Raw genomic sequence first — 26840 nt, 5'->3', positions numbered from 1 at the left:
GGTCTACAGAATGAGTTCCAGGACAGCCAGGGCTACACAGAGAAACCGTGTCTCAATAAATAAATAAATAAATAAATAAATAAATAAATAAATAAATACCTCCCCCAAAGAAATGGCTGGTGTGGTGGTGCACACTTGTAATCCCAGTCAGTTCTGGGAGGTGGAGGTGGTGGGATCTCTGGGGCTCCCTGGCAAGTCAGGCTAGCCTATTCGGCACATTCCAGGCCTATGAGAGATTATGCCTATAAATGAATAAGTAAAACGTGGTAGATGGCATCTGAGGAATAGCACCTTAGGAATGACCCTCAAGAGCTATCCTCTTACCTCCACACACACACATGCACACATGTATACATGCATATACATGCACGTATGTATAGCCACACATACATGTACATAAGTATAGCCATGCAAACATGCCCTTATGTATAGCCACACATACCTGCACATAGGTATACATGCATGTACCTGTACATGCACACATGTATGTATACCCCCCCACATGCACATATGTATACCCACATGTACACATAGGTATACTCACACATACATGTACGTATGTATACCTGCACATATATGCACACATACAGTGAGGCAGGTCTTGGGTGTAATTTGCTTGAGGTAAATCCTAGGTGAGGAGAGTGGGCATCCAGCCTAGCCCAGTGCAAGAACTATAGAGTGCGCAACCTGTATCCACAGAAGTGATTGGCCTCCAGTCCACAGGCCATTTAGGCCCCAGGGCTTCACTAGGCAGCAACATGGTCAGGCCGAGCTCTTGGGCAGTACTGAAGCCTGGGAATCCCATCCTGAGGGTCCCTCACTATCCAGGGATTGGGAGGGCTCATTTCAAAAGGTGATTAGAGGTACAGTTCCCAGGGCTCAGGCTTTGTGAGGCAGGAACCCCCACTCCAGGTTTGTCAGTCTCCTCTCCTATGAAGGTCAGAACTAGGATGGAGACCCAACAGGAGCACATGCCCAGGGGGTAACTTCACCCCAGCTACCCTTTGTCTTGGTCTGGGTACCAAGTTTCCACCGGGAAACTTCAGCCTGTGGCCAAGATAAATGAATACAGGTCTGGCTACAGCTTCCAGAATGAGGTGGCCTCACTTCTATCCAGAAGCCTGGTGCCTAGCACAATAACAACCATAGCTTCTGTCCTGCCTGGGTAGGCTTCCTTCTGTGGGGTGGGAGGGACTAGGTAGTTGGACTCCATGGCTTTGGCTCTCCAGCACTGCCTGACAGGAACTGTGTGGAGTCAGCCTCTGTGGCTGACGCAGGTGAGCATAGCAGAAATCTCTGGACTGCCCCGAGACCTGATGGGAGTATGACAGAGCCTCCGGGTACCTCCTTTGGGAACTAGTAGCCCTCAGTTCTCAAACTACCACTCCAAACATGGTGACCCTACTTGGGGGCAGGGGCCAGTGAGAGAACGAGGTTGGACAAGTTAGAGGGCGTGGACCACCCTCCCCACCCCAGCCCAGAGCGAAGGAAGATGCAACTCTAGACAAAGCTCTTCTCTCCAACCAGGGAGGAGACTACCGGCCTGCCCGGCATGGCACTCACTTAACAGATAATAAGATACCGGGCATCAAGGCAGGGCACTGTCACCTGTGCTTGTGTGAGATACAAAGATAGACTGGGATGGGAGGTGGGAGAGACATTCAAGGAAGGAAGACAGGAGGAGGCAAGGAGACAGAAACCAAGAGAAAGGAAGGAGAAAGACTCAAAGGAAGACTTGCCTGCCTCTCAAGGTCCAGGCATCCAGAGGCACCTCAGAGAGCTGGCTCACCAGGCCACCTGGGACACATCTAGGGTCAGCAGAGGACAGCATGACCAGAACACAGCCTGGAACTAGGCTGGACTGCCTGGTTCATGCCACCCTCTCCCTGGGCCTGTATGGCACAGGTGGCCATAGCTCCTCCCAGCCTCTCCCACTGGCCAGGCAGGTCACTCAGGATACTCCAGGGGAGGCCTTCCCAAGCCCTGTCTACACCCCGGGCAGGTTGCCTCGTCTTGGTGCCAGGCGGGTGTGAGGCCAGCTGTGCTCTGCCTGGGCCCCTCCCAGCCAGGGCTTCCTGGAGGTTCCAGAGCCAAGCCTGCCAGACCGGTTCCTACAGCCTGGCCAGCCCTGCCAGTTCCCTGGGAGCCCTCGATCCTGGATAGTGTTAGGGCAGCCCACAGGCCTATCCCAGCAAGACCACTATGGAGGAGACACTTTTCAGTGGTGGCTGGCAGGCCTGCCCCTTTCTGCTCAGGTTTCCTGGGGGGGGAGGGGTTTGAGGGGGGAGGAACAGCCTCAAATGACCTCTCTCAAAGCCAGAGGGAAAGGGGGAGGGAGGTTCAGGTGGAGTTTGGAGGCCAGGTGAGGAAGGGACTGCCCATGGTTGAGGAACTGCTGGTCCTGTGTAGGTCTTGAGGAGCCAGACAAAAGAACAGCAGAGTATATGGGCGACCCACACACATACACAGTGGCTCTGCCCAGGCTCCTCTTGGCACAGAATGAAACCTAAGGAGCAGACTGGCTGCCCTGTTGCGATTTCCAGACACATGAAGACTATCACCAGGGCTGATCACGCCTACCAAAGCTGTGTTAGAACTTCAGTCAGCCACAGGCCCTGTTACCTCTTGTATTCATCCCCATGGCATTGGGGATGGGGCCACTCTCCCACCTTTGTCCTGTAGACAATCAGGACACAGAGGCCTCAGGTTTGCAGCTGGAGCCCCAGTAGAACAGGGGCCTCCCTCCTTGACTTAGTACAATGCAGGCTAGGAGACACAGGAAGGCAGACCCACCCCAGGCTCCTAAACCATGGCCTCTGAGTCAAGTACACCATCGAGGAGCCTAAGATTAGAGTTGTAGCACCCCCCTACTGGAAGGGGACCTTGAGCTATGGCCTAAGGGCCCAGTGTCTTGGTGTTGGAGTGAAGGTGGAGGGAGAGTGGGGGTGGACCACTCAGGGCATCCAGAACAGAACACTTCAGCCATTAGTGTTCCTAGGATAAACTTCAGTAATCGCACCTTAACTCATGTCCAAGGACCCAGGACCCCAGCAAACCTCCCTAGGGACCTCAGCAGCTGGAGGCACATCTGGTCCTCCAAGAGTTCATGATTCATGAGACAATTATTTGTGAGTACCTGTAGAGGACCGTGGGGTTAGTCAGGTGCTGAGAAAAATAAGCCCTGCAAGCTTGGCCTGGGGGCTCAGAGCCTGCTTCCAACAACTGGTCTCTGGCCCTGGGATGGGGACCTAGCTATGGGCTGCGTGGAGCTCTATACACTCCGATCCCAGTGTGGGGTGTTATACACACTGCTCAGGTGACAGGTGGAACTTCATATTCACCGGTCTGGTGGATTGTGCCAGTGGGTTCCGACAGCAGAGGCAACAGCCTCTGAGACTGCGGGTTCCAGTCGCGGGATCCTGTTGGCTTGGACTGGAGGCTTTGGGAAGGACTTTCACTGGGGCAGCAGTGAAGTGACTAGGGACGGCAGCAGAGAGTTGCTTAAGGCGACCAGATCCCATTTTAAATAACATTTAGGCTGCACCCGGTGGCAGGGCTGGCAAGAACCTTTCAAAAAGGGTGCGACCCTTGTACGCAGGCCACGAACGCACACTCTGAGGCCGACCCCAAGGACTCAGGCTCAAGGTCCCTGGGGCCCGACGCCGCAGGAAGTCGGGTTGCGCGCGGGGCGGCGCCGGGCTGGTCCCGCAGGGCCGAGCTCCCTCCTCGTAGCCGGAAGCCCCGGGCCCAGCCCGTCGGAATCCGCGGCGGGCGGGGGAAGGGAAGCGCGCGCGGGCAGCATGGCGAGGCGGAGGCTGCGCCGCCCGTGGGCGGGGCATCCCTATTGGAGCCCCGGGCGCCAGGCTTTGGGAGCAGCCGGGCCTTGGGGTCCAGCAATGATCTCGCAGGCTGGGACCCCGGTCGGGCCTCAGGAAAGCCTGCGCGCTCGCGCTTCCCCGCAGCAGTAGCCTCCGGGGTCTTCTCATCCCGGGCCAGCAGGAGCCCAGCAGAGCTGCGGACCACGGCCGCCCCCGCCCATCGGAAGGAGCGGGAATGTGGGAAGTTGAAGGGCGCGGCAGTTCCAGGGCGCCTCTGTGCCGCGCCCTTCCCTCCTCCTGGAGCAGTGTTGCGGGTGGCCGCCCGAAGCCAGACGCCTGTTTGGTGGGTGAACACCGCACTGGAGAGGCCGTGGATCCAACAGAGCTTTTCGTCCTTGATGCCTTGGTGGAGGACAACCCCTTGTCTGTCGGACCTTGGGCTGCCAGCTCTGGCCTTAGTGCGTGCTGTATCCTGACCCGAGGCCACCAAACACTATTAATGGGAGATTCTGGCGGGCCTTTAAGAGCCTCGGTAACCTGGGCCACAGGGGAAACCGATGGTGGGCAGTCCCTCAGTACAGCATATCTCCACCTCCACTACTTGATGGGGTAACTTCCTCAACAACCACCAGAATCTCTCACTGAGAGATGGTTACTCCATAGACCGAGGAGGCAGCAGCATGAAGTTGGACCCCAAGGTCTTTCTTGCTGCAGTGATCCATGAACCCTGGCTCTGGCAGGGGGCCCCATCCATGTGTCCAAGGACAGAGTGGAGCACAGCACACAGGACTTCCGAGTCCCATGCCCTGGCCTTCCCTGATATGCTACGCCCTGTTCCCCTACCTGACTGCGGGTCAAATTCATCTAGCTCTCAACCTCTCCCCAAGGGTAGGGGGCGGGTGCAAAGAACTGCCCCAGGGCCTGCACATGCCCTCGGTCCTGTCTCCGATATACACTTCTTCACATGCACGCATGTACACGTGCTAGAACAGATATAGAGGTGTCTCAAGGACGAGAGACCAGAGTATCACCGTAGATAAAGTACCTACCTAGATTTGGCTGTCCCCACAGCTGTGTCCCTGGTCCATCTCATTTGGTAGTATCAGCGGAAGGCAGGACTAGGGTGCCCCTTGTCACCCCTCTCTGGTAGCAGTCACCTCTTCCTCTGCTTCCTTAAGACAGCTAGCTCCCTCCCAGCTCACCAGACATCTGAAGACATACATTTTCTCCCCTCTGAGGAGTAGCTGCTGCATCGGGGACCACCACTTGCAGGGGAAGCCAGAAGTCTTTTTGGGAGATAGCTGTGAGATGGGGAGGGGTTGTTAGCTGGCTATGGATACCTGAAATCCCCTGGGGTTTAGTACTAGGTTGACAGAAAGTGAACAATGAACCACTGAGCAGTTTACAAGGGCCAGCACAGGACACAGGAAGCATGGGAAACCTGGCTTGTCTATGAGCGAACTTGGGCTAGCAGCTCGGGTCTAGCTAAGCTAACCAGTTCTTTAGCTGTAGAGCCGAGCACAGGAGCACATTGCCTCCTACATTGGAGAGCTGCCATGGAGCAGATATGGGGGCTGGGAGATGGCCCTCAGGTAAGTCTGCTGGAGACTGTGGGAAGGGTCCCCATGTTGAGTTCCCTGTTTCTTTTGGATGTACTGTTTGCCCAAGTAGGCCTTTGTGTATGGAGATCAGTGTGTGCCAGAGTCTGGACCCAACTTCCTGCCAGTGAGGGCTACCAGGTCCATACTCAGGAAGAGGAAGGTCCATGCCAGACCAGCCGGACACCTGGCCCAGTACAGGATGCTCTGAAGACGTTAGGCTAGCCAACTCTTCCTGCCTGTGCCCGCCTGCAGTGGGCCACCTGTTCCACGGCTTGGTGCCCTGATGCCAATACACCTACCAACCTGGCACAAGCCTGATCACAGATGGCCTCATGCGTCACCAGGACCATGGGGTGGCAGGGATGGATGGGCATCCAGGCCTCAAAAATACACATCCTCACGCCATCCCCAGGGTCACCTGGCTAGCGGGGGGCGGGAGGGGGTATGAGTTTTGGCCATGTGTTGGGGTGTCTGAGGAGGGCTGGGAACCCAGCAAAAAGCCTTCCATGCCCAGCATTTTAAGCCACACTACCCTTTGCTTTTGGAGTCTCCTTGTAGGTTATGGGCTCTAGAAGTTCCTATACCCAGGCCACCAAAAACAGGAGCAAAACTCCCACAGAGCAGGCAGAGTCCTCTCAGGCCAGCCTGGTAGGGCCTCGTTCTACCTCATACCGGCCCGAAAGAAATCTGACCCCAAGACAGGCAGAGGCTCTTCAGAGCAGGTACCAGAAACTTATTAGGGTGGCATGCCTAGGCTAGGGTCTGGGCTGGACAGCCTGAGGGAGGAGTGGCTCTCCTTTAGGCAGTATTTGAAGACTAGGGATAGTATTGAGGCATGGGGACATGCAAAAGGTATTGGCTTATCATCAGTGGGAATGAACAGGACTGGCTAGACCAGCTGTTATAGAACAAGACATGGGCCTGTTTCCCATGGATGAAGCCTTTCCATAATGGGTGGGTGGATGATAGAGGCTTATTTGATATACACATATAGACAGATAGATAGGTAGGTAGATAAATGATAGAGGCTTGGGACCAACCCACTAGGAGCCAGGAGACAAGAAGGTACAGCTGAGCTGAGGGGGGCAAGGCAGGGTGTGACTACTGGTGATTGAGTAGACATGAAAATGGGGGTACAGTCACAGGACAGGAACCAGGACCACCTGGAAGCTGCTAGCCTTACTTAGGGAGCCCCAGGTCTTGGGAAACTTGGAAGCGGGTACTAGCCAAGAAGTGAGGTTTCAAGAGTTGTAGCTGAGTATGGAGGAGCAGCTGTGTCCATACAGAGGACCTGGCTGGTGTAGGAGACTTCAGCCAGACCACGGGACGGAGCTTCACCCAGGCCTTCCCTTTGTCTACCCTTTTGCAATCTTATTTGGCCCCAGGGAGTTTTGATCCAGCAGACCCCTTGTGGAAGCCCTGCCAGGAAGGGCTATTCCCACTCCATGTGTCTAGCCCTGCTGAGCCCTGTCCAAAAGGTGACTGGGGTCAGAATTCCTGGTAACACAGCTGAGTGACCGACAGCCCAAGCCTATGCTGTGGAGATGACTTTCCCCCATTTCCTGAGGACCTGACTGCATGCATGGGGGCTGCAGGCACCCATGGTACTCTCAAAGTCCTTTATTGTACAGCGTCATCTGTTTCCGGGGTGGGGGTGGGGAGAAGGACTAACAGGTACACAGAGAGATAGATAAATATGCCAAGCTTTTTCTTTGTTTCCTTGTTTTTTTTTTTTAAATCAGGCATTTATAAACAAGAGAGCATACATTAATTACATAAAAATAGTTCTCGAGTAGCAGAGTAAGCCGTTGTATTGTCGTTAGCAGCAGCGTAGGACTGGAGGGCGCGGGGGCGGGGGCGGGGGCAGGGGGGCGGTGTTTGGGTAGTTACGAAGGTTGAGGTGGGTTTTTTTTTTCTCCTCTCCTTTAACCGATGAGCATATCATTTGAGACTTCTGACTTAAAGCAAGAGCCCCTCCCCCTCAGCCTTGGGGTAGGTGTGTGGGGAGAGTGGGTGCCACGGAGGCCGCGCATGGGAAATGCCACAAGACGCTTCTGTCCCCTCCGGCAAATGAGCATTTTTTTTTTTTTAAGTTCAGTTAAAAACAAACCCAGGAAACAAGACAACCAACAGGTAAGAAAAGTTTCTGGAAAAGGAGTCACCATATACACGTATAATACAACGGTGTGAAATGGAAAAAATGTATTTACATGTGAGTTGTCTTTACATTGGCTAGTTCTGTATGAAAGGCGGGGTGTCGTGTGTACGAGTTAGCTGCTCACCAATGACTTATTGCTGTTGTTTTTTTCCCTTTGTTAAAAATCTTCCAGGATAGAAACGAGTAAACTGCTCAAGGGTTTAACATACAGGGAGAGTCAACAGCCAACATGATGGGAACCTCTCCTCCCTTTCTCTGACATTTGCAGCCTTCCTCATAAGGAGACAGGCACGCAGTGTCTGGCTGCCCTCAGTCCACCGCAGACCCTACGGCGAGCGGGGCCGCCTTGCAAGGCAGCTGCACAAGATACCCAATGCTTTGCCAACTTCACCCAAGACTGGGGCCGGGGTGTCAAGGCAGAAGCAGCAGGATGACCTAGACGCTAGGTCCTGGAGGTCCCAGATCACAAGTTACTAGTCAGCGGGAGCCGTGTTCTGATCCCACAGGAAGCAGGGAGAGGAAGGATCCAGGAGGAACAATTAATGAGATGACACGCCCTTCCCAGACCCAAGTCATTCTAGCACGTGGGTAAGAGTCCCTGCTGCACACACAGCACTTCCTTCCCATACCAGGGCTGTGGCAAGGAGAGGCTCTGCTGAGAAGAGTGAGTGCCCCTGGAGCCAAAGGCTTGAAGGGGACCAAATCACTGAGATCTCCTACTGGGCAACAGGGACAGCCACACAGAAGCACACCAACACACTTAAAGCTTTGCTCCAACTAAATCATTTAGTTTTCCTTGAAGAAATGACTGAAAAACACAACTCTAGAAAAAACAAGGCTGAGACAGCATTCTTCGTGTTGCGTAACAAAACCGACCCTTTAGGAGACACGGTCATAATGCCCATGGCGGGTCTAGCTATGGAGATGTGAAATCCATGCATACAAGTTTCGTAACTGAAAGAGAGGGAAAAAAAAAAGCCAAAGGAAAAACTCCAAATAAACGCTGCGTATACATGATGTCCCTTTTGCATTGCACGTCAGAAGGGGGGGGGGGACCAGCAGCAGCCCAGCCCCCCTCAGTAAACCAAGGGCAAAACCCTGCAGACAGACGACCTCGGCACCAGACGTCAGGGCTTAGCAGTCTCCAGTTGCAGGCCACAGTCCTTGAGGTCGTTTGTACCTGCACAAGCCTTCCTTCTCCACCTCCCCTCGGCTCACGGCTGCCCTGCCAGGACTAGAGCGGAGGGCTTTCGTATGATCTTCTCATGTAAATAAACACACTTGGAGGATGGGTAGGGGGCCTCTTGTCTACTGGGAAATCATTTTTCAAGCTTGGGCATAAGAAACCTTATACAATTTGCATAAACAGTTAAGAGTAAACGAGAATATTTGGAATAAATGCAAGTAACGTATTTTGACAGTGGCAGATTCAGTCGCTACTGAAGACGATATTTTGGGGGTAAAAAGACAAGTCAGGGTTTGCTGTACAAGATGCTGGAAGGCACAGAACGACCCCCAAGTTCAGTCTCTGCATTTTCATTGTCTCGTGATTCCCTTGTTCAACCAAGCACCAGAGGGGATGTGTAAGCGCTCGAGCACTTAGGGCTTGAACTGCTCTAGAAATCGGTAAAAACCTCAGTTAACCAGGGAGTAGGGAGGGAGGGAAGGTTCTGACAAAGTGCAGTTCTAAATACATGTTTAAATGAACGACAACAAACAACAACACAAAAAAAAAAAAAAGAAAAAGAAAAAAAAAAAGAAAGGAAAAGTGATATAATGCTGTTTTGTTCCAATGCTGCAGCCTCAGCCCGCGATGCGAGGATTGACGTCTGCCGCACGGAAGGGGGGTTGCTGTGGTCAAGCAGCGCATGGGTGGCTGGGTGGCGTGTGTGAGAACAACACAACATGACACTGGACCATGGCCACTGCCTAACACAGGTCAGCCCCTCACGGTGTAGGTGGGCAGGGGCATCCAGGGGCCTGGGCAAACTATGGCTCAGGCTTCCCGGCGCCCGCAGGGCGGGGGTTAGTGGTGATGGTGATGGGCGGGGCAGCGGCGGTAAGGCGGGCAGTGTTGGGGCTCATCTCGCACGCGGCGCTCTCCCTGCTCTTCCTGGCAGCAGCAGGAAGACTGGGGTCCTTGTTGCTGAAAAAATAGACTCTGAAGAAAACCCTTGCTGTCCTCTTGTAGCCGCGGGCACAGATGAGCGGTGATGGCTTCCCAGGACGGCGGTGGGTGGGTGCCACCCCCGCCAGAGTGGGTGTCCAGATGGCGTCACGTGTAGGGGCCTTTTACAGTTAGTCATTAAAAAACATGTTGATTTTCTGAATATCAAGTCTCCTTACTGGTTTTAAATAGCTTATAACAAAAGTGTAAATGTTAGAATGTTCTAGCAAGCAGAGAACCAGCTTACAAGCCACAGAGCTAGTCTCAACTCTGGTTGCAGCTGGGGGACATGGCTTGCTCACTTGAACTTGGCCAGTAGAAAATTTTGCAGTGGATTCCAAAAGTATGTGGTTACAAACACTCGCTTGGTAATAGGCACAGTAGAGACGTTGTGCTGTGTGGCTGCAGAGGCACGGGCCGGGCACGCAGAGCCTCGCGCCCATCACCCTCTGCGCACGCATAGAGGTCCATGTGGCAGTGGCAATCACTGCCCAGGCTAGGGATCCAGCTCAGCGTTGCCCTCACCTCCAGAATTCTCGGGCCGTGGCCGAGGCCACAGCTGCTCCTGAAGCTCCTTCACCACCTTCTCCAGGTGCTCGCGGGCCTCCCGCTCCCGCAGCAGGTCGGCTCGAAGCTGCTCGCGGTCAGCCTCCGCATGCTGCAGCTTTGCTTGCAGGTCCTCGATCTGAAAGGGATGAGTGAGGAGTGGTCGGTAGTACCCAACACTAGCTCTCACTACTCAAGAGCCCAGCATGCTGCCGTGTTCGGCCTAAGCGCCATGTCTGTTCCTCTTCCACCCGAAGGCTCACAGGGAAGGGCCCAGATACCCAGGCGTCGTGGGAGGAAACCAAACAGCACTGAAAATGTGGAAGACCTTTTCCCATAAGGGCTCACTGTGTTGGAACTCTAAGCTGCAGAAACTGCCACTGTGTGCCCATCTCCTGATCCTAGTTAAGAGCTTGCAGTAGGGAGGAAAGCCTATTCTTGGGGCCATAATGATCCTAGTGGGGTGTGATGGAGCTCCTGGAGCTTCCACCCATAGCTATGGGAACTAGTCCTCAGCACCCAGGCCCAGGTCTGCTGGACACACCGCAGGGCCTCCAGGTGTGGCATGCTGTCACCTCAGGTCCAGCAGGGAATGGGTAAACTGAGGACCTTGGATTGGTGACACCAGCTATCTCTGTACATGCCAGTGTTACCAGCCAACCCGCTGCAGTACCTGGGCTGAGTACTTGGCACGCAGGCGCCCGGCCTCGCAGCCCTTGTCACACACCCGGACCTGCCGCGCCTGCTCCAGCTCTCGCTTCAGGCGCACCCGGGACTCGTTGGCCTCTTTCATCTTCTTCTCATTTTCAGCTCGGAGCCGCTCAATCTCTTTCCTCAAACTGCGCTTGGCCTCTGTGGCTTCCCGCAGTTTCTCCTTCTTGGCCACACGCAAGAATTCTAGCTCCTGGGAGGACAGGGAGCCAACAGGTTCAAGGTATTGCTAGCCTGGCATCTTCCCACCCATCCTACCACCCGACAGGCTGTTCCCTGACTGCCAGTATCCTTCCCTACAGGGCCCAGCGGAGAGCTGTGACTAGCTGTTGTCTGCTCCATCATTTGCAGGCTGCAGCAGAGCCTCCTCACACCTCCCCCTCCCAAGTGTACGGCTCAATGAGAATGGAGGATAGCACCAGCACAGTCTCAGACACTGCACCTGAGGCCTGGAGTCACCCCCGGCCAGATGGAGCCATTTACTTTTGGTACTTCTCATACCCTCCCCTACTTGTTAGCATGCAGTGTGACCCCTGACCCCCATGAATACTCATATGGAGAATCACACCTCCACCCAGAGTGGGGGCAAGGAAGGATGAGGGAATGACTAAGATTCACTTTGAGGAGCACTCTGAAATCCTGCAGCCCTGAGGATTGACAGGGTTGTGTTGTGTTAAAGCCCACGCATGTGAGGCTGCCCCCAGAGCTGCCAGACTCAGGCTGAGGTGTGAATTCAGCTGAGGTTTAGCCTGCAGCAAAGCCTTAATGCTGAGCCCTGGTGGAGCGCATTGGCTGAGCTCCTCACTCTGCCTAGGCTGCCTGAGAACCAGGCTTCCCTTACTCATGTCAGAAAAACAAAACAGTGTGAAAAGAAGGTGCAAGAGGAAAGGCTCCAGCCTAGGAGAGAGGTCAGAGTAGAGGAGCAGCAGTAAGCAGAGGAGGCACACACGTGTTCCCAGATGCCTTAGCTCTTCTCCAAGGCCTGCTGCTGACTCCCTTTTGGAGATGGCTTCAGAAGCCATCCCTGCACTGTTGCTGAGAATAAACCAACTCCTCAGAGTGAGAGGCGGTCCATCCCTCCCTCCCACTAACTCTCTGGCCTTTGTCATGGCTGAGAAAACACACCACTTCTCACGTGAGGCCCACAGACAGGGAGACCTGAGGCTGGGACCACTATGGGAACCTTCCTGGAAGCACAGATGGACTCGGGATATCAAAATGCCTCCTCACAGGGCTGGGCCCTCCAGAGGACTGGGGAAGAACCCCAAGTGTCCCCAAGAGGGGGCTCGGGCAGCTGAAAAGGAGGTCATCTCCTGTATTTCACGGGCCTCCTTGCTGCCCACCTTACCTGGTGCAGGCTGCGCTTGGCCTGCAGGGCTGCTGTCAGCTTCTCTTCTTGCTTAACTCGCATCTTGACCACCTCATGCAGGAACTTTTCTTTGGCTTCCTTGGTGTCCAGGCCGCCCTCCAAGGCTTGCCGCAGGTGCTCCAACTCTGCCTCCAGCCCACTTGGGGCATCAGCATGGGCTGCAGCATCAGGGGCAACCACAGGTGGAGCATGCATGCCTGGGGAGCTTAGATCCTTGGCAGAGCTGGACGAGGTAAAGGACGGAGAGGACAGCGAGGACAAGGAGGAGGTGACTGAGGACAGAGAAAACAAAGCATTAGGCTCTCTGGAGCATGCTTGGCTCGGTCATACCAAATGCACCCACCCCCTTACCCCACCTCTCAAGGGGAGCAGAGTCCAGTCCACACTTACATTCCTCTCTGCTTTCAACTTCAACCTCGGCCTCGGAGTCCTTGTCTTCCTCTGCAGCAGCCACAGGTGTCAGCATGTCTGGGGCTCCTGGCGTGTCCATGGTCAGCTTCCGCTTTCGTGGCTGGATACAGGTAGTAAGAGGTTCTGGTGCCCGGGAGACCACGGTGGTGCATGGTGGACTGTTCACAACCTTTTGCTGGGTTGGTGGCGCTAGGGCCACGTTGGGGGCCACAGCTGTCTCAAAGCTCTTGTAGGAGTAGAAGCTATAGGAAACAGATGCTTAGCCAGGGTATGTCTGCCTCTCAGATCCCTACATGAGCTGTAGAATGCACCCCTGCTCAGCCAACCACGACACAGGACAGTATCTCCTCTCCTGACTCTAACTCACAAGGTCAAGATTCAAATGACTGAGAACCACAAACTTCCCCACAGGTTGGGCTAGGACTGCACACAGCTAGACCTTCATGTTTTCAGAGGTATGATCTCTATGCAAGCCTAGCTGGCTTGGAATTTGCTATAAATGCTAGAATGGCCTGAAACTCATAGAGATTCAGTTGTCTCTGCCTCCTGAACGCTGGAGGCTAACTCTTAATGCTGTCTGTGAACTCAGCATCTTCATCCAAGACTTCAAAGTTATAGGCAGTTTCTCCTAGGACTAAAGGCACCAACGCCACTGAAGCCTGCTAAACCAGAGTTCAGTCCTGTCCATTCCCCAACTCACCTGTCTCGAATCAAGGCTGGGAGGTGTGGGGAGGTCTCTTTCTCACTTGCGGACACTGCAGGGGACCAGGGCCGGAAAGCAGAGAGGCGCTGGCGAGGGTGAGTGCAGCCGAGGCTCTGTCAAGAGAATCTATGTGAGTGACTACAGAAAAGCAGGCTACTTTATATCCCTGAGGCCGAGTAGAGTCACAGAGTTGGCTCTAAGAAGGGCCTTGCACCCTCCCCAAAGACCCCAGACAGGTTCCCACATAGCACCTTATTGGAGGAACCAGCCAAGGTCCGCAGCCAAGTGGACTGCTTGTCCTTCTCAGAAGACGCAGGGGACTGTGAGGAAGTGTCGTCTGTTTTGGGTCTTATGGAAGCTGGGGGCTCTGAGACCTGTGATCAATACAAAAGGCCCTGTTGGGATCCCTGGGCCCAGGCAGGGTCTGGTCTTCCTACCAGCTCCGTGGTAGCAAGCTCCCCACTGGATCATCATAACTCCACAGCTATGAGGGAGCCCGGGGGACCCGAAATGTACGGAGCCACAAATGCAGTGCGCGTTGGCCCTGTGCAGAAAGGTAAGCCTGATGTGTCTGCTAAGGGACAAGGGTGTCACATGAGACAGAGAAGACTGTGCTGCTGTGGGCTGCTATGAGGTGACCTCACTCACAGCTGCAGAGGGCTGTGTGTGGATCGCCAAGACCCACTCTGCCCTCCACAGTGCTCTGACCTTAGGTTTTGCCTTCAGTCCACACAACTTCTTTAGAACACAGACATGACACTGGGAAGGCTGGACGGGGCCAGTACCACTCTACGGCCACATCAGGAATAGGCTAAACAACCCAGCAGCAGTGACTTCAGGCTCAAGTGTGATGCAATAACCAGCTGTATGTACTAAAGCCTGTAAGGATCCTGGGAGGGCTGCCCTCTGGGTGGTCTTTATTACTCTTCATTAGAGAGCATTACAGTTACCCTCTCCCCAGAGGAAGGAAATATTCAGCTTGAAAAGACCATGACCCATCTCACAAAAAAAACAGCTTTATCAGGTGTCATCACACTCCCTTTGCTGTCAGCTTACAGCTTACAGAAGCCACTCAGTACCCTAACTTAGGCACCAGCTGTGGTCTATTTTGACATCCAGCGTAAGTGGTACACACCTGAGCCAGTCTGTACCTGAAATCCAATGACCCTCCACCTAAATGCCACATGTCACACACACAACCCCAACATTCCATCTGTAGAACAATCAGAGCACGGGCCTCTTCCAGAGCAGGTAGACCTACAGAAGCTAAGCTATTGTCCCCCAGCTAGGTCTAAGTAGATGACACGGACCCAAGGCAGAGACATGCCAAGGTTTACACCTTGGTCCCGCACACGGCCTCCTTTTAAAGGAGGAGTTACCTTGGGTGTGATGGGAGGGATGCAGCCAAAGTGAGGCCTCTGACCTCAAGCCAGGGGGCCTCAGGTCTACAAAAGAACAGGGCTCTTCTCTAGAAGACTCGGGGGAAACACCTTAGCAGAAAACTGGCCTTGCCTCCCTTGAAAAGGCAATGAGGAAGAAGGCAGCCAGTACCAGCTTGACAGGTTTCCTTCCATTAAACCTGGAGAGGAGGTGATCAGCCCCATTGGAGGCCTTCACCAAGGCCCAGGTAGTGTGCAGTGTATGTGCTGGGTCCCCATCCAGTGTCTGTGCCTGGGAGACCTGCTGCCTTTGCAAGAATAAGCAAGTATTTAGGGTCAGCAAGACAGTAAGTACCTCTACTCCTAGTGAACAGGAAGGGAAGGACCTCTGTATTCAGGGGTCTGCGCTGGGGGGGGGGCATTGGAGGGATGACATTGGTGTTGTTCCCAGGGCACTTTCGGAGACAAACCCATGATCAGCTGGGGTGCATGTTCCTCAAACACATACAAATAACTGTTCAAGAAAAAAGATACCGAAACCACCTTCTAGAGGGAATAGTGTCAAGCTGTCATTTAGCAGAGGCTTTGTCAGTGGAGGCCATGTGTGCTCCCTGCAGGGGAAGATAGATACCCAGGATGCTGGCTGGGGCAGAAGAACCCACTTCCGGAATTGCAAGGATACCTCCCACAATGAAGGCAGAAGGGGGGTGTTGCACACCAGGGTGGGGCTTCCTGTCTGAGCAGACACTGGAACAGGTGCAAAAAGTGAGCTCTGTTCTCTCACAGAGAAAGCCACAAGTCTAGTCTGGGGACATCTCTCAGGCAGCCTCAAAACTGTGACCCAGCAGAAAATGCTGCAGAGTAGGACCACTGGGTGAGGCTACTTCCTGTTCAGAAAGGCCACTGGGGGTGGGGGTGGGGGAGTGCTAGACTACTGTACTGGGGTCAAAGTCTCCTAAGGCAACCCGGCTGTTTCACACATGGGATGGGGAAGCCCCTGGAGCTAGTGGAGCAGTCTCAAGGTAGCTGGAACAACTCTCCTGAGATTTTCATAGAAAGTCCAAAGGCAACCTGAACTCTTACAGAACAAGGAAGTGTTAATACTAGACAGCAGGCACCAAGAATTCTCCCTTTAATACCAGGCTAATTGCACACGTGAGGGTGAAGCTGAAGGGCATTTGTTAAGCAAGAGGATCCTGAAGAAGGGCCACCTGGCAGGTGTCTGACTTTTCAATTCAAAGGTGCAGAGAAAGAGCTTCGTCAGGCCTGGGATATCACTGTCCATAGCAGGGATACTAGGGGTCCTAGGAGTCAGTCAATGGTTAGGAACAAAACTGTACTATTGTGTGCCCCTGCCCCCTCTAGGAGAACCAGTTAGGACCTGTCAGTTACTTCTGGTTTCTGACCTTTCTTGGGGCCTCAGAAACAGTCCACAGTGCCTACAGGCCAGGAGGAGAGCTCTGGGCCCACATGCTAAAGCCAGGACCTAAACAGGTTGACAAGAGGCAGCCCTGCCCCCAAAAGTCCAATACCAAGAGCTATTATCAGGGGATAATCAGGCTATATCAGGGGAGGGGCCAGCTGAGCTGGCCACAGCAGTGCCCTGTGGCCACTTCCTCTTTGGGGCTTCGGACAGTGGTGTTTGTTTTCCCCACATCCCAAGGGTAAAGATACTGAGAACAGGTGTCACTGAGTGTGACCTCTGCACCTGTGCAGGAAGGGCAGGGCCAGGCAGGGCGGTGGATGCGTAGATCCCAAAGCAGGTGAAGAGCCAGCTGTATATGCCCACCCCACCCCACCCCACCCCACCCCACCCCACCCCACGCCACCCTCTACTGTGGAGTCTGTGTACTCTGACCTACAGGGAACTTAAGAATTCCTCACCTCCACCTCCAGATTTCTACCACAGAAAGAATACTTGAGACACTCATGCTGACCAAGGACAGAAACAGGGCAGGACAATGTGGGCCTGTGGGTTACAATGGAGCCTGGCATTCAGATGAGCTGTGGCCATGTGGTTGTTGAGTCTAGCACTTGTCTCCAGCCTCAGACGCAACAAGAGAACTGCCAGGCAGAGCCTTGGGGATCTGTGGCAAGCAGAAGCCATACAGCACAAGTTGGGGGTTTGAACTAGACAGACAGTGTACCCTGTGGATGCCTATGCCCAATAAGCAAAGACAGAAAGAAGGTAGCTGGAGAAACCCTCACTGGGCATGGCAACTTGCCAAAGGCAGTGGTCCCTTTGGCTAATACTGTGGAGGCAGTGGAGTGGGTTTGAGGCTCTAAGAGGCCTGCACATGGCGCTAAGATCATGGTAACTAGATACCCACAGAAGAAACTGAGAACCACTAGGGGTCCCTACACAGCATCTGCTCACCTCACACGCTACAAAATCCTGACAGTCTCCACTCAGGCCCAGTCCTGAAAGAACAAGTCCACTGCCATTCTTCATCCCAAGAGAGCCCCAACTATTTAGGAAACTTCTTTAGTCAGAGCCAGGGTGATGGGGCACACACATGCATATGCTTTTATCACCAGCACTAAGAAGGCAGAGGTAGGCAGGTATCTTGGAGTCCAAAGCCAACCTGGTCTACCTAGCAAGTTCCCAGACAGCCAGAGCTTCATAATAAAGAGACCCTGACCCCAAAATAAAACAAAGAAGTCTGCCTCAGAACCTGTCCCCAAGGCCTGCGCTGGATCCAGTTTCTTGTCCTTGATAGTGTGAGTGTGAGTGTGAGTGTGTGTGTGTGTGTGTGTGTGTGTGCGCGCGTGCGCACGCACACACACGATGGGGATCACCTCAAATGCTGGCTAATGGCACTAGGTAAGCTCAGTTACATCAGGCTGTGATCACAACATGCAGCCTAACTGCCTATAGTGCTCTGGTCATCGCCCCAGACGCCAACCATCTTTAAGTGACCACTAAATGGTCATGGGAGAACAAACACAAGGAGACTCTGCTGTACATCCCTGGCTATGCAGATAGTACCCATACCATAGGGCAGAGCCCAGGCAGGCTTCCAAGTGACAGAGGCAGGAAAGGCCAACAGAAGGAACAAGTGTCAGGAAATGAGGCTGGCTTGACTCCAGCCAGGCTTTCGGCCTATCTAGTGCCAGGGTCTCTTGTCACTTAGGTTCTTAAACACACAAATACAACAGGATGGATTATGAGGGAACACCCAAACTCAACAGCTGCCAACAGCAATAAGACAGGCTAGGCCCTGCTCTCTGTGCCGTGCAGAGGGCCACAGCCATCTGGAAGAAGTCTATGAGGTCTCAGTGCCTCACCCCTGAACATTCCCTGTGAAATACGTGACAGGCTCGAGGACAAGACAGCCACGGTGGGAAGGGACTTGGAATCCAGCTTGTGACAGGAACGGCCTTCCCAGGTGTGAGCCAGCTCTGCTGTGGGGACATCGTGTAATGACCACCTATTTATAAGCTCTCAGAGATGCTGACTATACATCCCTCGAGACTAAAGAGACGGCTCAGTGGGTAAAAGCACTGGCTGTTCTTCCATAGGACTTGGATTTTGGTTCCCAGCACCCACAAGGTGACTCACAACCATCTCCAACTCCAGTTTCAGGGGACTGGTGCCCTCTCCTAGCCTTGATGGGTACCAGTCATACATATGGTATGGCATGCATGCATGCATGCATGCATACATACATGTAAACATGCAAATATAAAAAATAAATTAAAAAATACTTTTAGGGGACTGGAAAATGGCTCAGTGGTTAACAGCATTTGCTGCCTTTGCAGAAGACTTGGGTTTTATTCTCAGCACCCACAGAGTGGCTCACCACCATCTGCAACTAAGGTTCCAGGGGATCAAATGTCCTCTTCTGACTTCTTCCATCACCAGGAATGCACATGGGTATGTAGATATATGTGCAGGCAAAGCATTCAAACACATCAAAAATTAAAACAAATAAGTCTCTAAAATTTTCCTTGCGGGGGGGTGGTGGTGGTGGTGGTGGTGGTGGTGGTGGTGGTTATTTCACTTTATGTGTATAGTTTTGTTGTTGTTGGTGGTGGTGGTAGTTATTTTCAAAACAGGGTTTCTTGTGAAGCCTTGGCTGTCCTGGAACTTACTGGTCTTGAACTAAAAGATCTGCCTGCCTCTGCTTCCAGCTTGCTGAGATTAAAGGCATGTTTCACCACCACGTGGCTATGAATGTTTAGTCTGATTGCGTGTGTTATGTATGTATCTGTTGGAGCCTCTGCAACTGGAGTTGTGAACCACACGAGTACTGAAAATAGAATCCAGGTCTTCTGCAAGAGTAAAAGACGTGTTCTTAAATCATTAAGCAATCTCTCCAGGTCCCTTCCCAAATTGGAAATGGGAAGAGGGAGGGAGGGAGGGATTGAGGGAGGGAGGGAAGGAGGGAAGGAGAGAAAGTGAATTGCATCTCTCTCAAGACTCTGACTCACTGTGGACAAAGTGCTGGCTGTTCTCTCCCAGACTCTAGAGCCAGATACAAGGAGATGCCAACACCCCAGAGCAAAAGGAGGTTTCACCTTGTCTGCCTTGATAGGAGTTGCAGCACATATAAAAGATTTACTGAATGCCAAGACCTAACTATGTACCATGGTGCAGGTAGTCTCTGCCTGAGGGTGTCAGGGCCTGGCTGCCTACACACAGATACACTGAGAAAGACTGGGCCCAGCTGACACTCTGCTAGGTGCATTAAAACCCTCAGGGGTTAATTTAGCAGTCTGTGATGGTCCCTCTGGTTGAGACCTTCTGCAAGTGTGATGCTGCTGCTGACTACCTCAAAACTCCTAGCCACTAGGGTTTGCCATCTCTACAAAGACAGTCCACACCCGGGCCCAAAGAGCAACATATGTGGGCCATCTGGGAGTCCATGATCTCCTTAGTGTGGGGCAAACCTTTAACAGGATACTTTGGTGTTACCCCCATTCTGGAACCAGAGACAATGTCAAACAATCTTACCAAAGTCAAGGGGCAGTACACCTGGCTACCCCTCAGGGTTGGGACCTCAATGGTACACTAGGGTTGGAAGTAACTCAACGATGGGGACACATGGCTTGGTGGACAGGGCTAACCTATGCTTATGCCCAAGAACAAGCAGTTCCTGCAAATTCCAGGTGAGTTGCCTTGGTCCACGACAGTGGCTTCCTAACAGAAAGTGGTAAGGCTGATCCAGGCATGGTTCATGAACAAGCCTCTTCTGGGCTTGATAGGTTTGCAAGGTCTGGTGGGGTGACCCTCGGGAAACTCTAGTTTTGACCCTGACGTGGACCCAAAGGACAATATCAAATGGCAACACCAAAAAACAGCTCTCAGGGTAGGGAATGCCATTTGTGTCTGGCAAGATAACCCCCAAACTATAAAGTTATTTTCATTGCTATTTTGTAAGTTTTATTTTACTACTGTTTTAAAATCATAATATAAATGCTGATATGTGACCCTGTGAAAGGGTCTTCTAACCCCCAAAGGGTTGAGACCCACAGGTTGAGAACCACTGATGTAGAGGGTAGGTCTGTGTAGCAGCCAAGGTTAGTGTCATCTATTTTCAAATGTCTGTACTTCACCTGAAGGGTTACCTGCTCAGCTCTCAGACTTTAGGGCCCACAGGTATGGCAAGGGTCAAAGGACACGCTATGGGAAACACAGCCTAAGCAGCTATGTCTTTTTTCATTTTATTCCAGGTGGCTATAGTAAGGCTGCTGAGGAAGTCTGGGTGGCTGTACTCACAGCCTAATCGCCCCTGAGTGAGAAGGGCCAGCCTAGCACACAGGGATGATACCTGTTCTTAAGGAGAGAACACATTAGACCCTTTAGCCAAGAACTTAGCCAACTGAACAAGTATCTTTCCTGCTAAATCACAGCCTGCCAATGGCTTTTAAGGATGGCATCAGCCCTAGTCCTTGGGTCTTGTCAGTCTCATGCAGATTCTGGGGAGGACTATCCTCACTTAATGACAATCAAACAGGGAAGGGTTGTCACTGTCCTCAATCAGTTCAGTTTCAGGCTCACAGCAGGACCTTAATGGCTTGAGCACATGCCCGAAGATCCCCAGGTAAGATCCACATAGAACAAGTTTCATCCACCCTGTACGCACCAAGCTCTCAATTACCCTATCAGAGGTGGACAATAATGCCTAATGGCTGTACTGTACCCTCTCCCCACATCCTGACCTAAGGCTGGTGACCGTGACCTCTAGGCCCAAGCACATCCTGAACTACTACTGTTCAGAGACCATCCAGGTCAAAATACTCTATTTTCCAAAAAGGACTGAAGATGTTCTGTGACAAGATAGCATCTCATGCCCACTGTGATTTTCATCACAGCCAGGATGAAATCCATAGCCAACAGTATGGAGGAGGTAGGATGTGTCCATAGAAAGCCCTGTGTTTCCTAGCACCAAACCCCAAAACAATTTAAAAACCAACCAACAAAGAAACCAGAGGAGCCAAATGACTAGCAATCTCATGCTTGAACATGTCCTGCGCTGTAGCAAGGTGCTGCCCCTGAGAGAGTCCCAGGTCCACGCAGTAAATCTCTGCACTGTTTGTTACAATTGCCTAGATCCATGGCTGTCTCAGGACAAACATTTTTGATAAGAAAAGCACAGTGGGGTGGTACATGTTCCTACATGCGTGGTTTAAAAGACCTGGATAATACAGGTATTAGCAAGGATGCAGAGAACTGTGCTGCTGTCAGGGATGTAAGATGTTAAAGCCATACAACAGTTATACTTGGAAAAAAAAAATCACATGACCCAGTGATTCCCACTTCTGCTCTGTCCCCCAGGACCATGGAAAACAGAATCCAGTACAGATGCACACATGTAAGAGTCAAGTACACATGTGTATATGCATATGAGTCAGTCACTATAGATGCATACACATGGAAGAGTCCACTACACATTCATACATGTGTAACAGAATCCACTACAGGTTTGCACACGTGTTCCCAGCACCACTGTTTGCAACAGCCAAGAAACAGGAACTAGAACAGGTGAACAAACAGCGGTGTGTCCGCTGCCTGGGACCCCACTCAGCCCTCACAAGGAAGCACCAGCAGCCATGATACACATGACAAGGAAATATCTTGCTAAGTAACAAAAGCCAGTTAGAGAGAAAAACAAACAAACAAAACAAACAAACAAACAAACAAAACGAAACAGTTCTCCTTCATATTCTATGATTTTCTTTGTACAAAATGTCTCTGACGGCAACATCCAGGGACAACTTAGATGAGAGGCGGCTGGTGGCTGGAGGGCTGGGGCAGGGCATCAATAGAATAATAGCTAATGATACCAGGGTTCATATTGGAGTGACGAAAATGGTCTAAATTAGATAGTGGTGATGGTGGCATATGGTAAAAGCCACAACTTTATGAGAGAGATAGATGACACTATAATTAAAAAAAAAAAAAAGATGGTAAAAAATCTAAAGTGTGCCAATGACATTTTGGTGGAAAACACGAAGCCTGAGGTTTACAGAACTGCAGTCTTCAGAGTTCAACACAGGTGTGGCCCCGGAGAAACAACCCAGGTGCCACCGGTGCTGCTGCACAAGAACACATCACAGGAACACGCTAGGTCTGGGTTGCTGCCATCTACCAAGGCTGCATTATAGACTAGAATATTCAGAATGAACAGCAGCAGCTCTCTTTGCAGGGTCTTTAAGACACAGTGCTCACGAGGGAGAGAGAACCCTCAGAGCAGGTGGCCTGAACTTCTCATAAGCACTCCAGTCCTTGTCATGAGGTATATATACACCACAGGGTCCTGGACGCCATGCCATGAAGAATTCCTTAAACAAATATACAGGACATTCTGGCATTGTTGAGAGACAAGCAAAGACTAGGACCCCAGGGTGGACTCCTATCCTACCACAAGCATCTGCCCTCTATAGACAAAAACCTTGAGGGGCAGAGCTATAGTCAAAGGTATCCTAAAATGGCCATCCAGGGGCTCCAGGTATGCCACGGTGTTCCCCTAGTTCCTAAATTCCACCATCCTGGGTGGCAAACTTGCTCTCGGCACCTACAGCAACCACGGGCAAGGACAGACACCATTAATAGAAGACACCATTGCTCACATCATGACGCCAGGACAGACCTATGCCACTGCCTGCCCATCACTCAAGCTTGACCTCCATGCCCTAGTGTTCCCAGTACCCCTCCCCAATCAGCTTTCTCTCAGGGCAGCCTTTTCTCCACTCTGCCCCACTTGAACACCAGGCCAATACCCCAGGGACCCCCACACTGTACCACCACTGGGACTTCTGTGACCCTCCAAGTATTATGAACCATAAGAAGAAAACTCCAACCTGGGAACCAGCATTGGGAGATCTCAGAAACTTACAGACATTCTTGACACATGGGCAAACATGGGTCTAAAGATAATTTAGTATTTTGGCCAGGGGTTAATGTACGCCACCATATCGGGCTAACTTAGAAACCTTAGTAAATAAAACACATATATTTCCTCGTAATGGTTCAATTTAAAATTTGTTCTCCTTTTTAATTTTAAAGTATTTGTTTTTAATTATGTGTATATCTATACCTATACGGGAGTAGGTACATGTGCCCAAAGAAGCCAGAAGTGTCTAACGTCTTAGTGCTGAGAACTGAACCTGGGTCCTCTGTAAAAGCAGCAGGTATTTTAACCTCTAAGCCATGTTTCCAGCCCTCCTTTTTCCCCATAAGGCAGAATTCACAATAGGCTTCAAACTAGTAATTCCTTCAAATTAGAAGCATTTATTCACCCAAAGGTTCTGTTAAAAGAAAATTTTCATTTGGAAATTTTTTCCTATCATTTTCAGAGATTTCCAAAATCATGATAAAGGTCCAGAGCTGTCATTTATGTACACATGGCCATGGTTTCCATGTGTATGTAATGACTACCGAGCAGGAAAGCATACCGGGTTGTGACTACTATCAGGGGTGTGGGGTTTCTGGGGACAGCTGCACATCTTGTGACAGCCTCACCCTCTGTCACTTGCTGGGGGCCTTCATAAAATCAGTGCAACTGTCATCTACCTTGTGATTTTCTCTCATCTAGAGGGTAAAACAGATGGAAACTATTCATAGTACACCACTTTGAACAAGGAAGATACTGGACTTTCAAAATAGTTCCTTCTTAACGTTCTACATCCTGTTATTAACTATCCCAACAGCTATATCACACCCTGGCTGTCTGGAAGCTGCACTGGTGGGGGAGGAGGGAGAGGAGAGGCAAAGTTGTAAAAGCAACGCAACATGCTGCGGTCTCCAAAGATCCTCAACACGTACCACACCTCAAAATGTCAGAGATTCACTCAGCATCAAGAGCAGGACACCGCGGGGCTGTAAGGGAAGGAAGCACACGCTCTCACGGTGCTTGCCCCGCGCCAGTGACACTAACAGCCCACAGTGATCCACTCCAAACTTGGGTCCTCTACAAGAGCAGCAAGCATTCCTAACCTCCAACCCGTCTCTCCAGCTTCCTTCTGTCCTCGGGTAAGGCAGAACTTACCACAAGCCTTCAAAGCAGCAATACCTTCAGGTGGGAAGCATTTACTCAACCCAGAGGTTCTGTGAGGATTTTTAAAATGTTCATTTGGAAATTTTTTGTCACAAGAGTCTCCCAGGGAACGCAAGGCCTCACCATGCCTGGAGTACAGGATGGACTCAAGATGTACACACAAAAAGGGAAGCCCTAATCACTGAGCAGCTCCACGGACGAGCACTGAATGGAAGCACAGGAAAGGAACAAACAAATTTCCAGGAAGACCAGATATGCCAACAGAAAAAATATAAGTTTCCCAAGGAAGTATTCAGAGGTACAACAGATGAAAACAAATGAGAATATGGAGTCAGCCACAGACAGGACAGCAGAGAGCCGAGTGGTGTCCACATGCAGAGGATCCATAATTTCAGAGGAAAATGGGGCAAGTCCTACGCTTAAGATGTGGTGTCTCCTGCCTCCTCTCTTTCAAAGTAGGTCAGTGGGTCTTTAACAGCCATCCCGGGCCAGCATTACAAGACTCCCTCGCCACTGCCAGCCTGTAGCCCATTGGCTCTGATTATCCTCTATTGGACCCTGCCACAAATTTACTCTCATGTAACGAGGAGAATCTGATCAGTATCAGACACAGGAGCAAAAGGTCCACAATCCTTGCTCCACTTAGTTAGAGTCCTAACTCCACACTGAGCCCTGAGTCTACTCCAAATAGGTTCAAGGTTACTGCTGGCCCTATCAACGTCCACTCCCCTGTGGCCGGGACCTGCCTGACTCCGGCCACTGCCTAGTCCGGAGTCCTTCCTTTCCTTATACTTCAGACAAGGCTCCTGTCAGACAGCCAACTGGGGCTGTGGATGTGGCTCAGTGGGTAAAGTGCTTGCTATTCAAGAACAAGGACCTGGGTTTGGATTCTTAACACCGACATAAAAGCTGGGCGTGGTACTGCACATCTGTAAACCCAAAGCTGTGGGGTGGAAACGGGTGGATCCTAGCTCATTGGACAGCTAGTCTAGTGCGGATGGTGAACCCTAGGTTTAAAAAAAAAAAAAAAGTCAGGTGTTGTGGAGCACATCCACAAAATCTAGGGCTGACTGGGGTACCCTTAGTGTTAGGAGGCCAGGCTGCAGCCAGGGGACCTGAGAGAACAGTGGCCCATGGCTGGCAGGGGCAGCCCAGAATTGCAAATGCTCACAGCCAACCCAGACCCCAGTCTAGCCACAGCAGGTCCCTAATGAGCATTCAGTCAGTGGAGAATCATCATGTCCCATTCATCCTTCACAGGGTAGACCAGAGCCAGGATAACGTAGTCACTCAGCTTACAGTGAGCGAGGCCTTGGACTCCTTTAGGCAAAACTACCAAGACATGGGCAACCCCCAGCCGAATACTACAGCTGCAGCAAATGCTTCCCACGGGTGACTCAGAGCTAGGATCTCCACAGCAGAGGTCATTTACTGTCTTCTATAGGTAAAGCCTATGTCGCCTCACTCTGGAACTGGGAACTGGCTCCGTTTGCGCTATGGGTCTTTTCTGGAGAGCCTGCAGCTCTAGAAGCTGCAAAACTATTTTTGTCATCGCCATTAATATTTTACACATTCTCATCATGCTCAAATTAACCTACTTTCTGGCTACTGTGCTACCGAGGCGGCAGACTGGATCTGAGGCAACCCCAACCCCCAAGTGAAGCACAGGCACCAGCTTCCAATACTGACTTTGATTCCTTTAACTTAAGTAGGTCATTTCTCTAGTTATTCCAACACTGTTCACAAGACTTCTCTGAAGAAACGGAGTCAGCAAGAGCCTGCTGGGAGGACCCACTCAACAGTCCTTCCCCTCGCAGGCTTGGCTCTCTAAAAAGAGCCTTGGGAGTTGGGTAAGACAATAAACTCCTTCCATAGACTCGGCCTGTCAAAATGGCAAGAACCCACCTGGGATGGGATTTCTTGCACGGGTTGGTTGAGGGAATGGGTAGGTAATGGCCAAGTCCTAGCGTGTGGGCCAAGCCTGCAGAGAAGAGCTAGGGCCCAAGTACCCCAGACTGAGGCCAGTACTTGAATGCACGTCCTGGTCTTGTAAGGACAAGACTCAAGGGCTCATCTGGAACTGTCTCCTCACAAACGTGTTTTGGAGGCAGGGAGCAATGAAGTTCCCAAACAGGTATGCATGTTCCTTAGGCGATCACTGGAAAGTAACTGTTATGTAAAACACAAGGACCAGAGTCCCAGAGACAGCCAGCTACTGGTCGCCAGCAGTCTGTGATGTGGGCGTGCCCCAGCCTGGGAGTTCTGGTCTGGGTGGGGGCAGGGCAAAAGGGCCTATTCTTTCCCAGCGTCCCTCAGCTGCTCCCAGCAGACATTCCATCAAGATGACTCTTGCTAAGGGCGGGGCAGCCTGTAATGGCTGCTTGGCCAGCTGCCACCCCTTCACCAGAGATTGATAAAGATAAACAGGCCTTCCCATCTAGGGCTGGAGGACCGGCTGCAGGCTGTAGTGAGGA

The 26840-nt window shown here is 51.8% G+C and overlaps 1 protein-coding gene across 2 annotated transcripts in view; it reads right to left on the bottom strand.

Annotated features, from left to right (window-relative positions):
- Nucleotides 1-7106: 7106 nt before the first annotated feature.
- Nucleotides 7107-26840, bottom strand: part of Ski (SKI proto-oncogene) — a 69656-nt gene continuing 49922 nt past the window's right edge. Inside the window, exons 2-7 of one of the 2 annotated variants that reach the window (XM_028757963.1) lie at nucleotides 13736-13858; nucleotides 13482-13597; nucleotides 12761-13023; nucleotides 12350-12642; nucleotides 10964-11194; nucleotides 7107-10429 (exon numbers count right to left, since the gene is read on the bottom strand). In XM_028757963.1, coding sequence (XP_028613796.1) covers nucleotides 10241-10429; nucleotides 10964-11194; nucleotides 12350-12642; nucleotides 12761-13023; nucleotides 13482-13597; nucleotides 13736-13858 — 1215 coding nt within the window. In that variant the 3' untranslated portion in view covers nucleotides 7107-10240. The remainder of the gene's footprint in view (nucleotides 10430-10963; nucleotides 11195-12349; nucleotides 12643-12760; nucleotides 13024-13481; nucleotides 13598-13735; nucleotides 13859-26840) is intronic. The other variant, XM_028757964.1, reaches the window with a different exon arrangement.

Source organism: Grammomys surdaster, unplaced genomic scaffold (assembly GCF_004785775.1).
Source record: "Grammomys surdaster isolate TR1022 unplaced genomic scaffold, NIH_TR_1.0 126185, whole genome shotgun sequence".
NCBI classification, from domain to species: domain Eukaryota; kingdom Metazoa; phylum Chordata; class Mammalia; order Rodentia; family Muridae; genus Grammomys; species Grammomys surdaster.
This window is presented reverse-complemented; position numbering and strand designations above follow the sequence as displayed.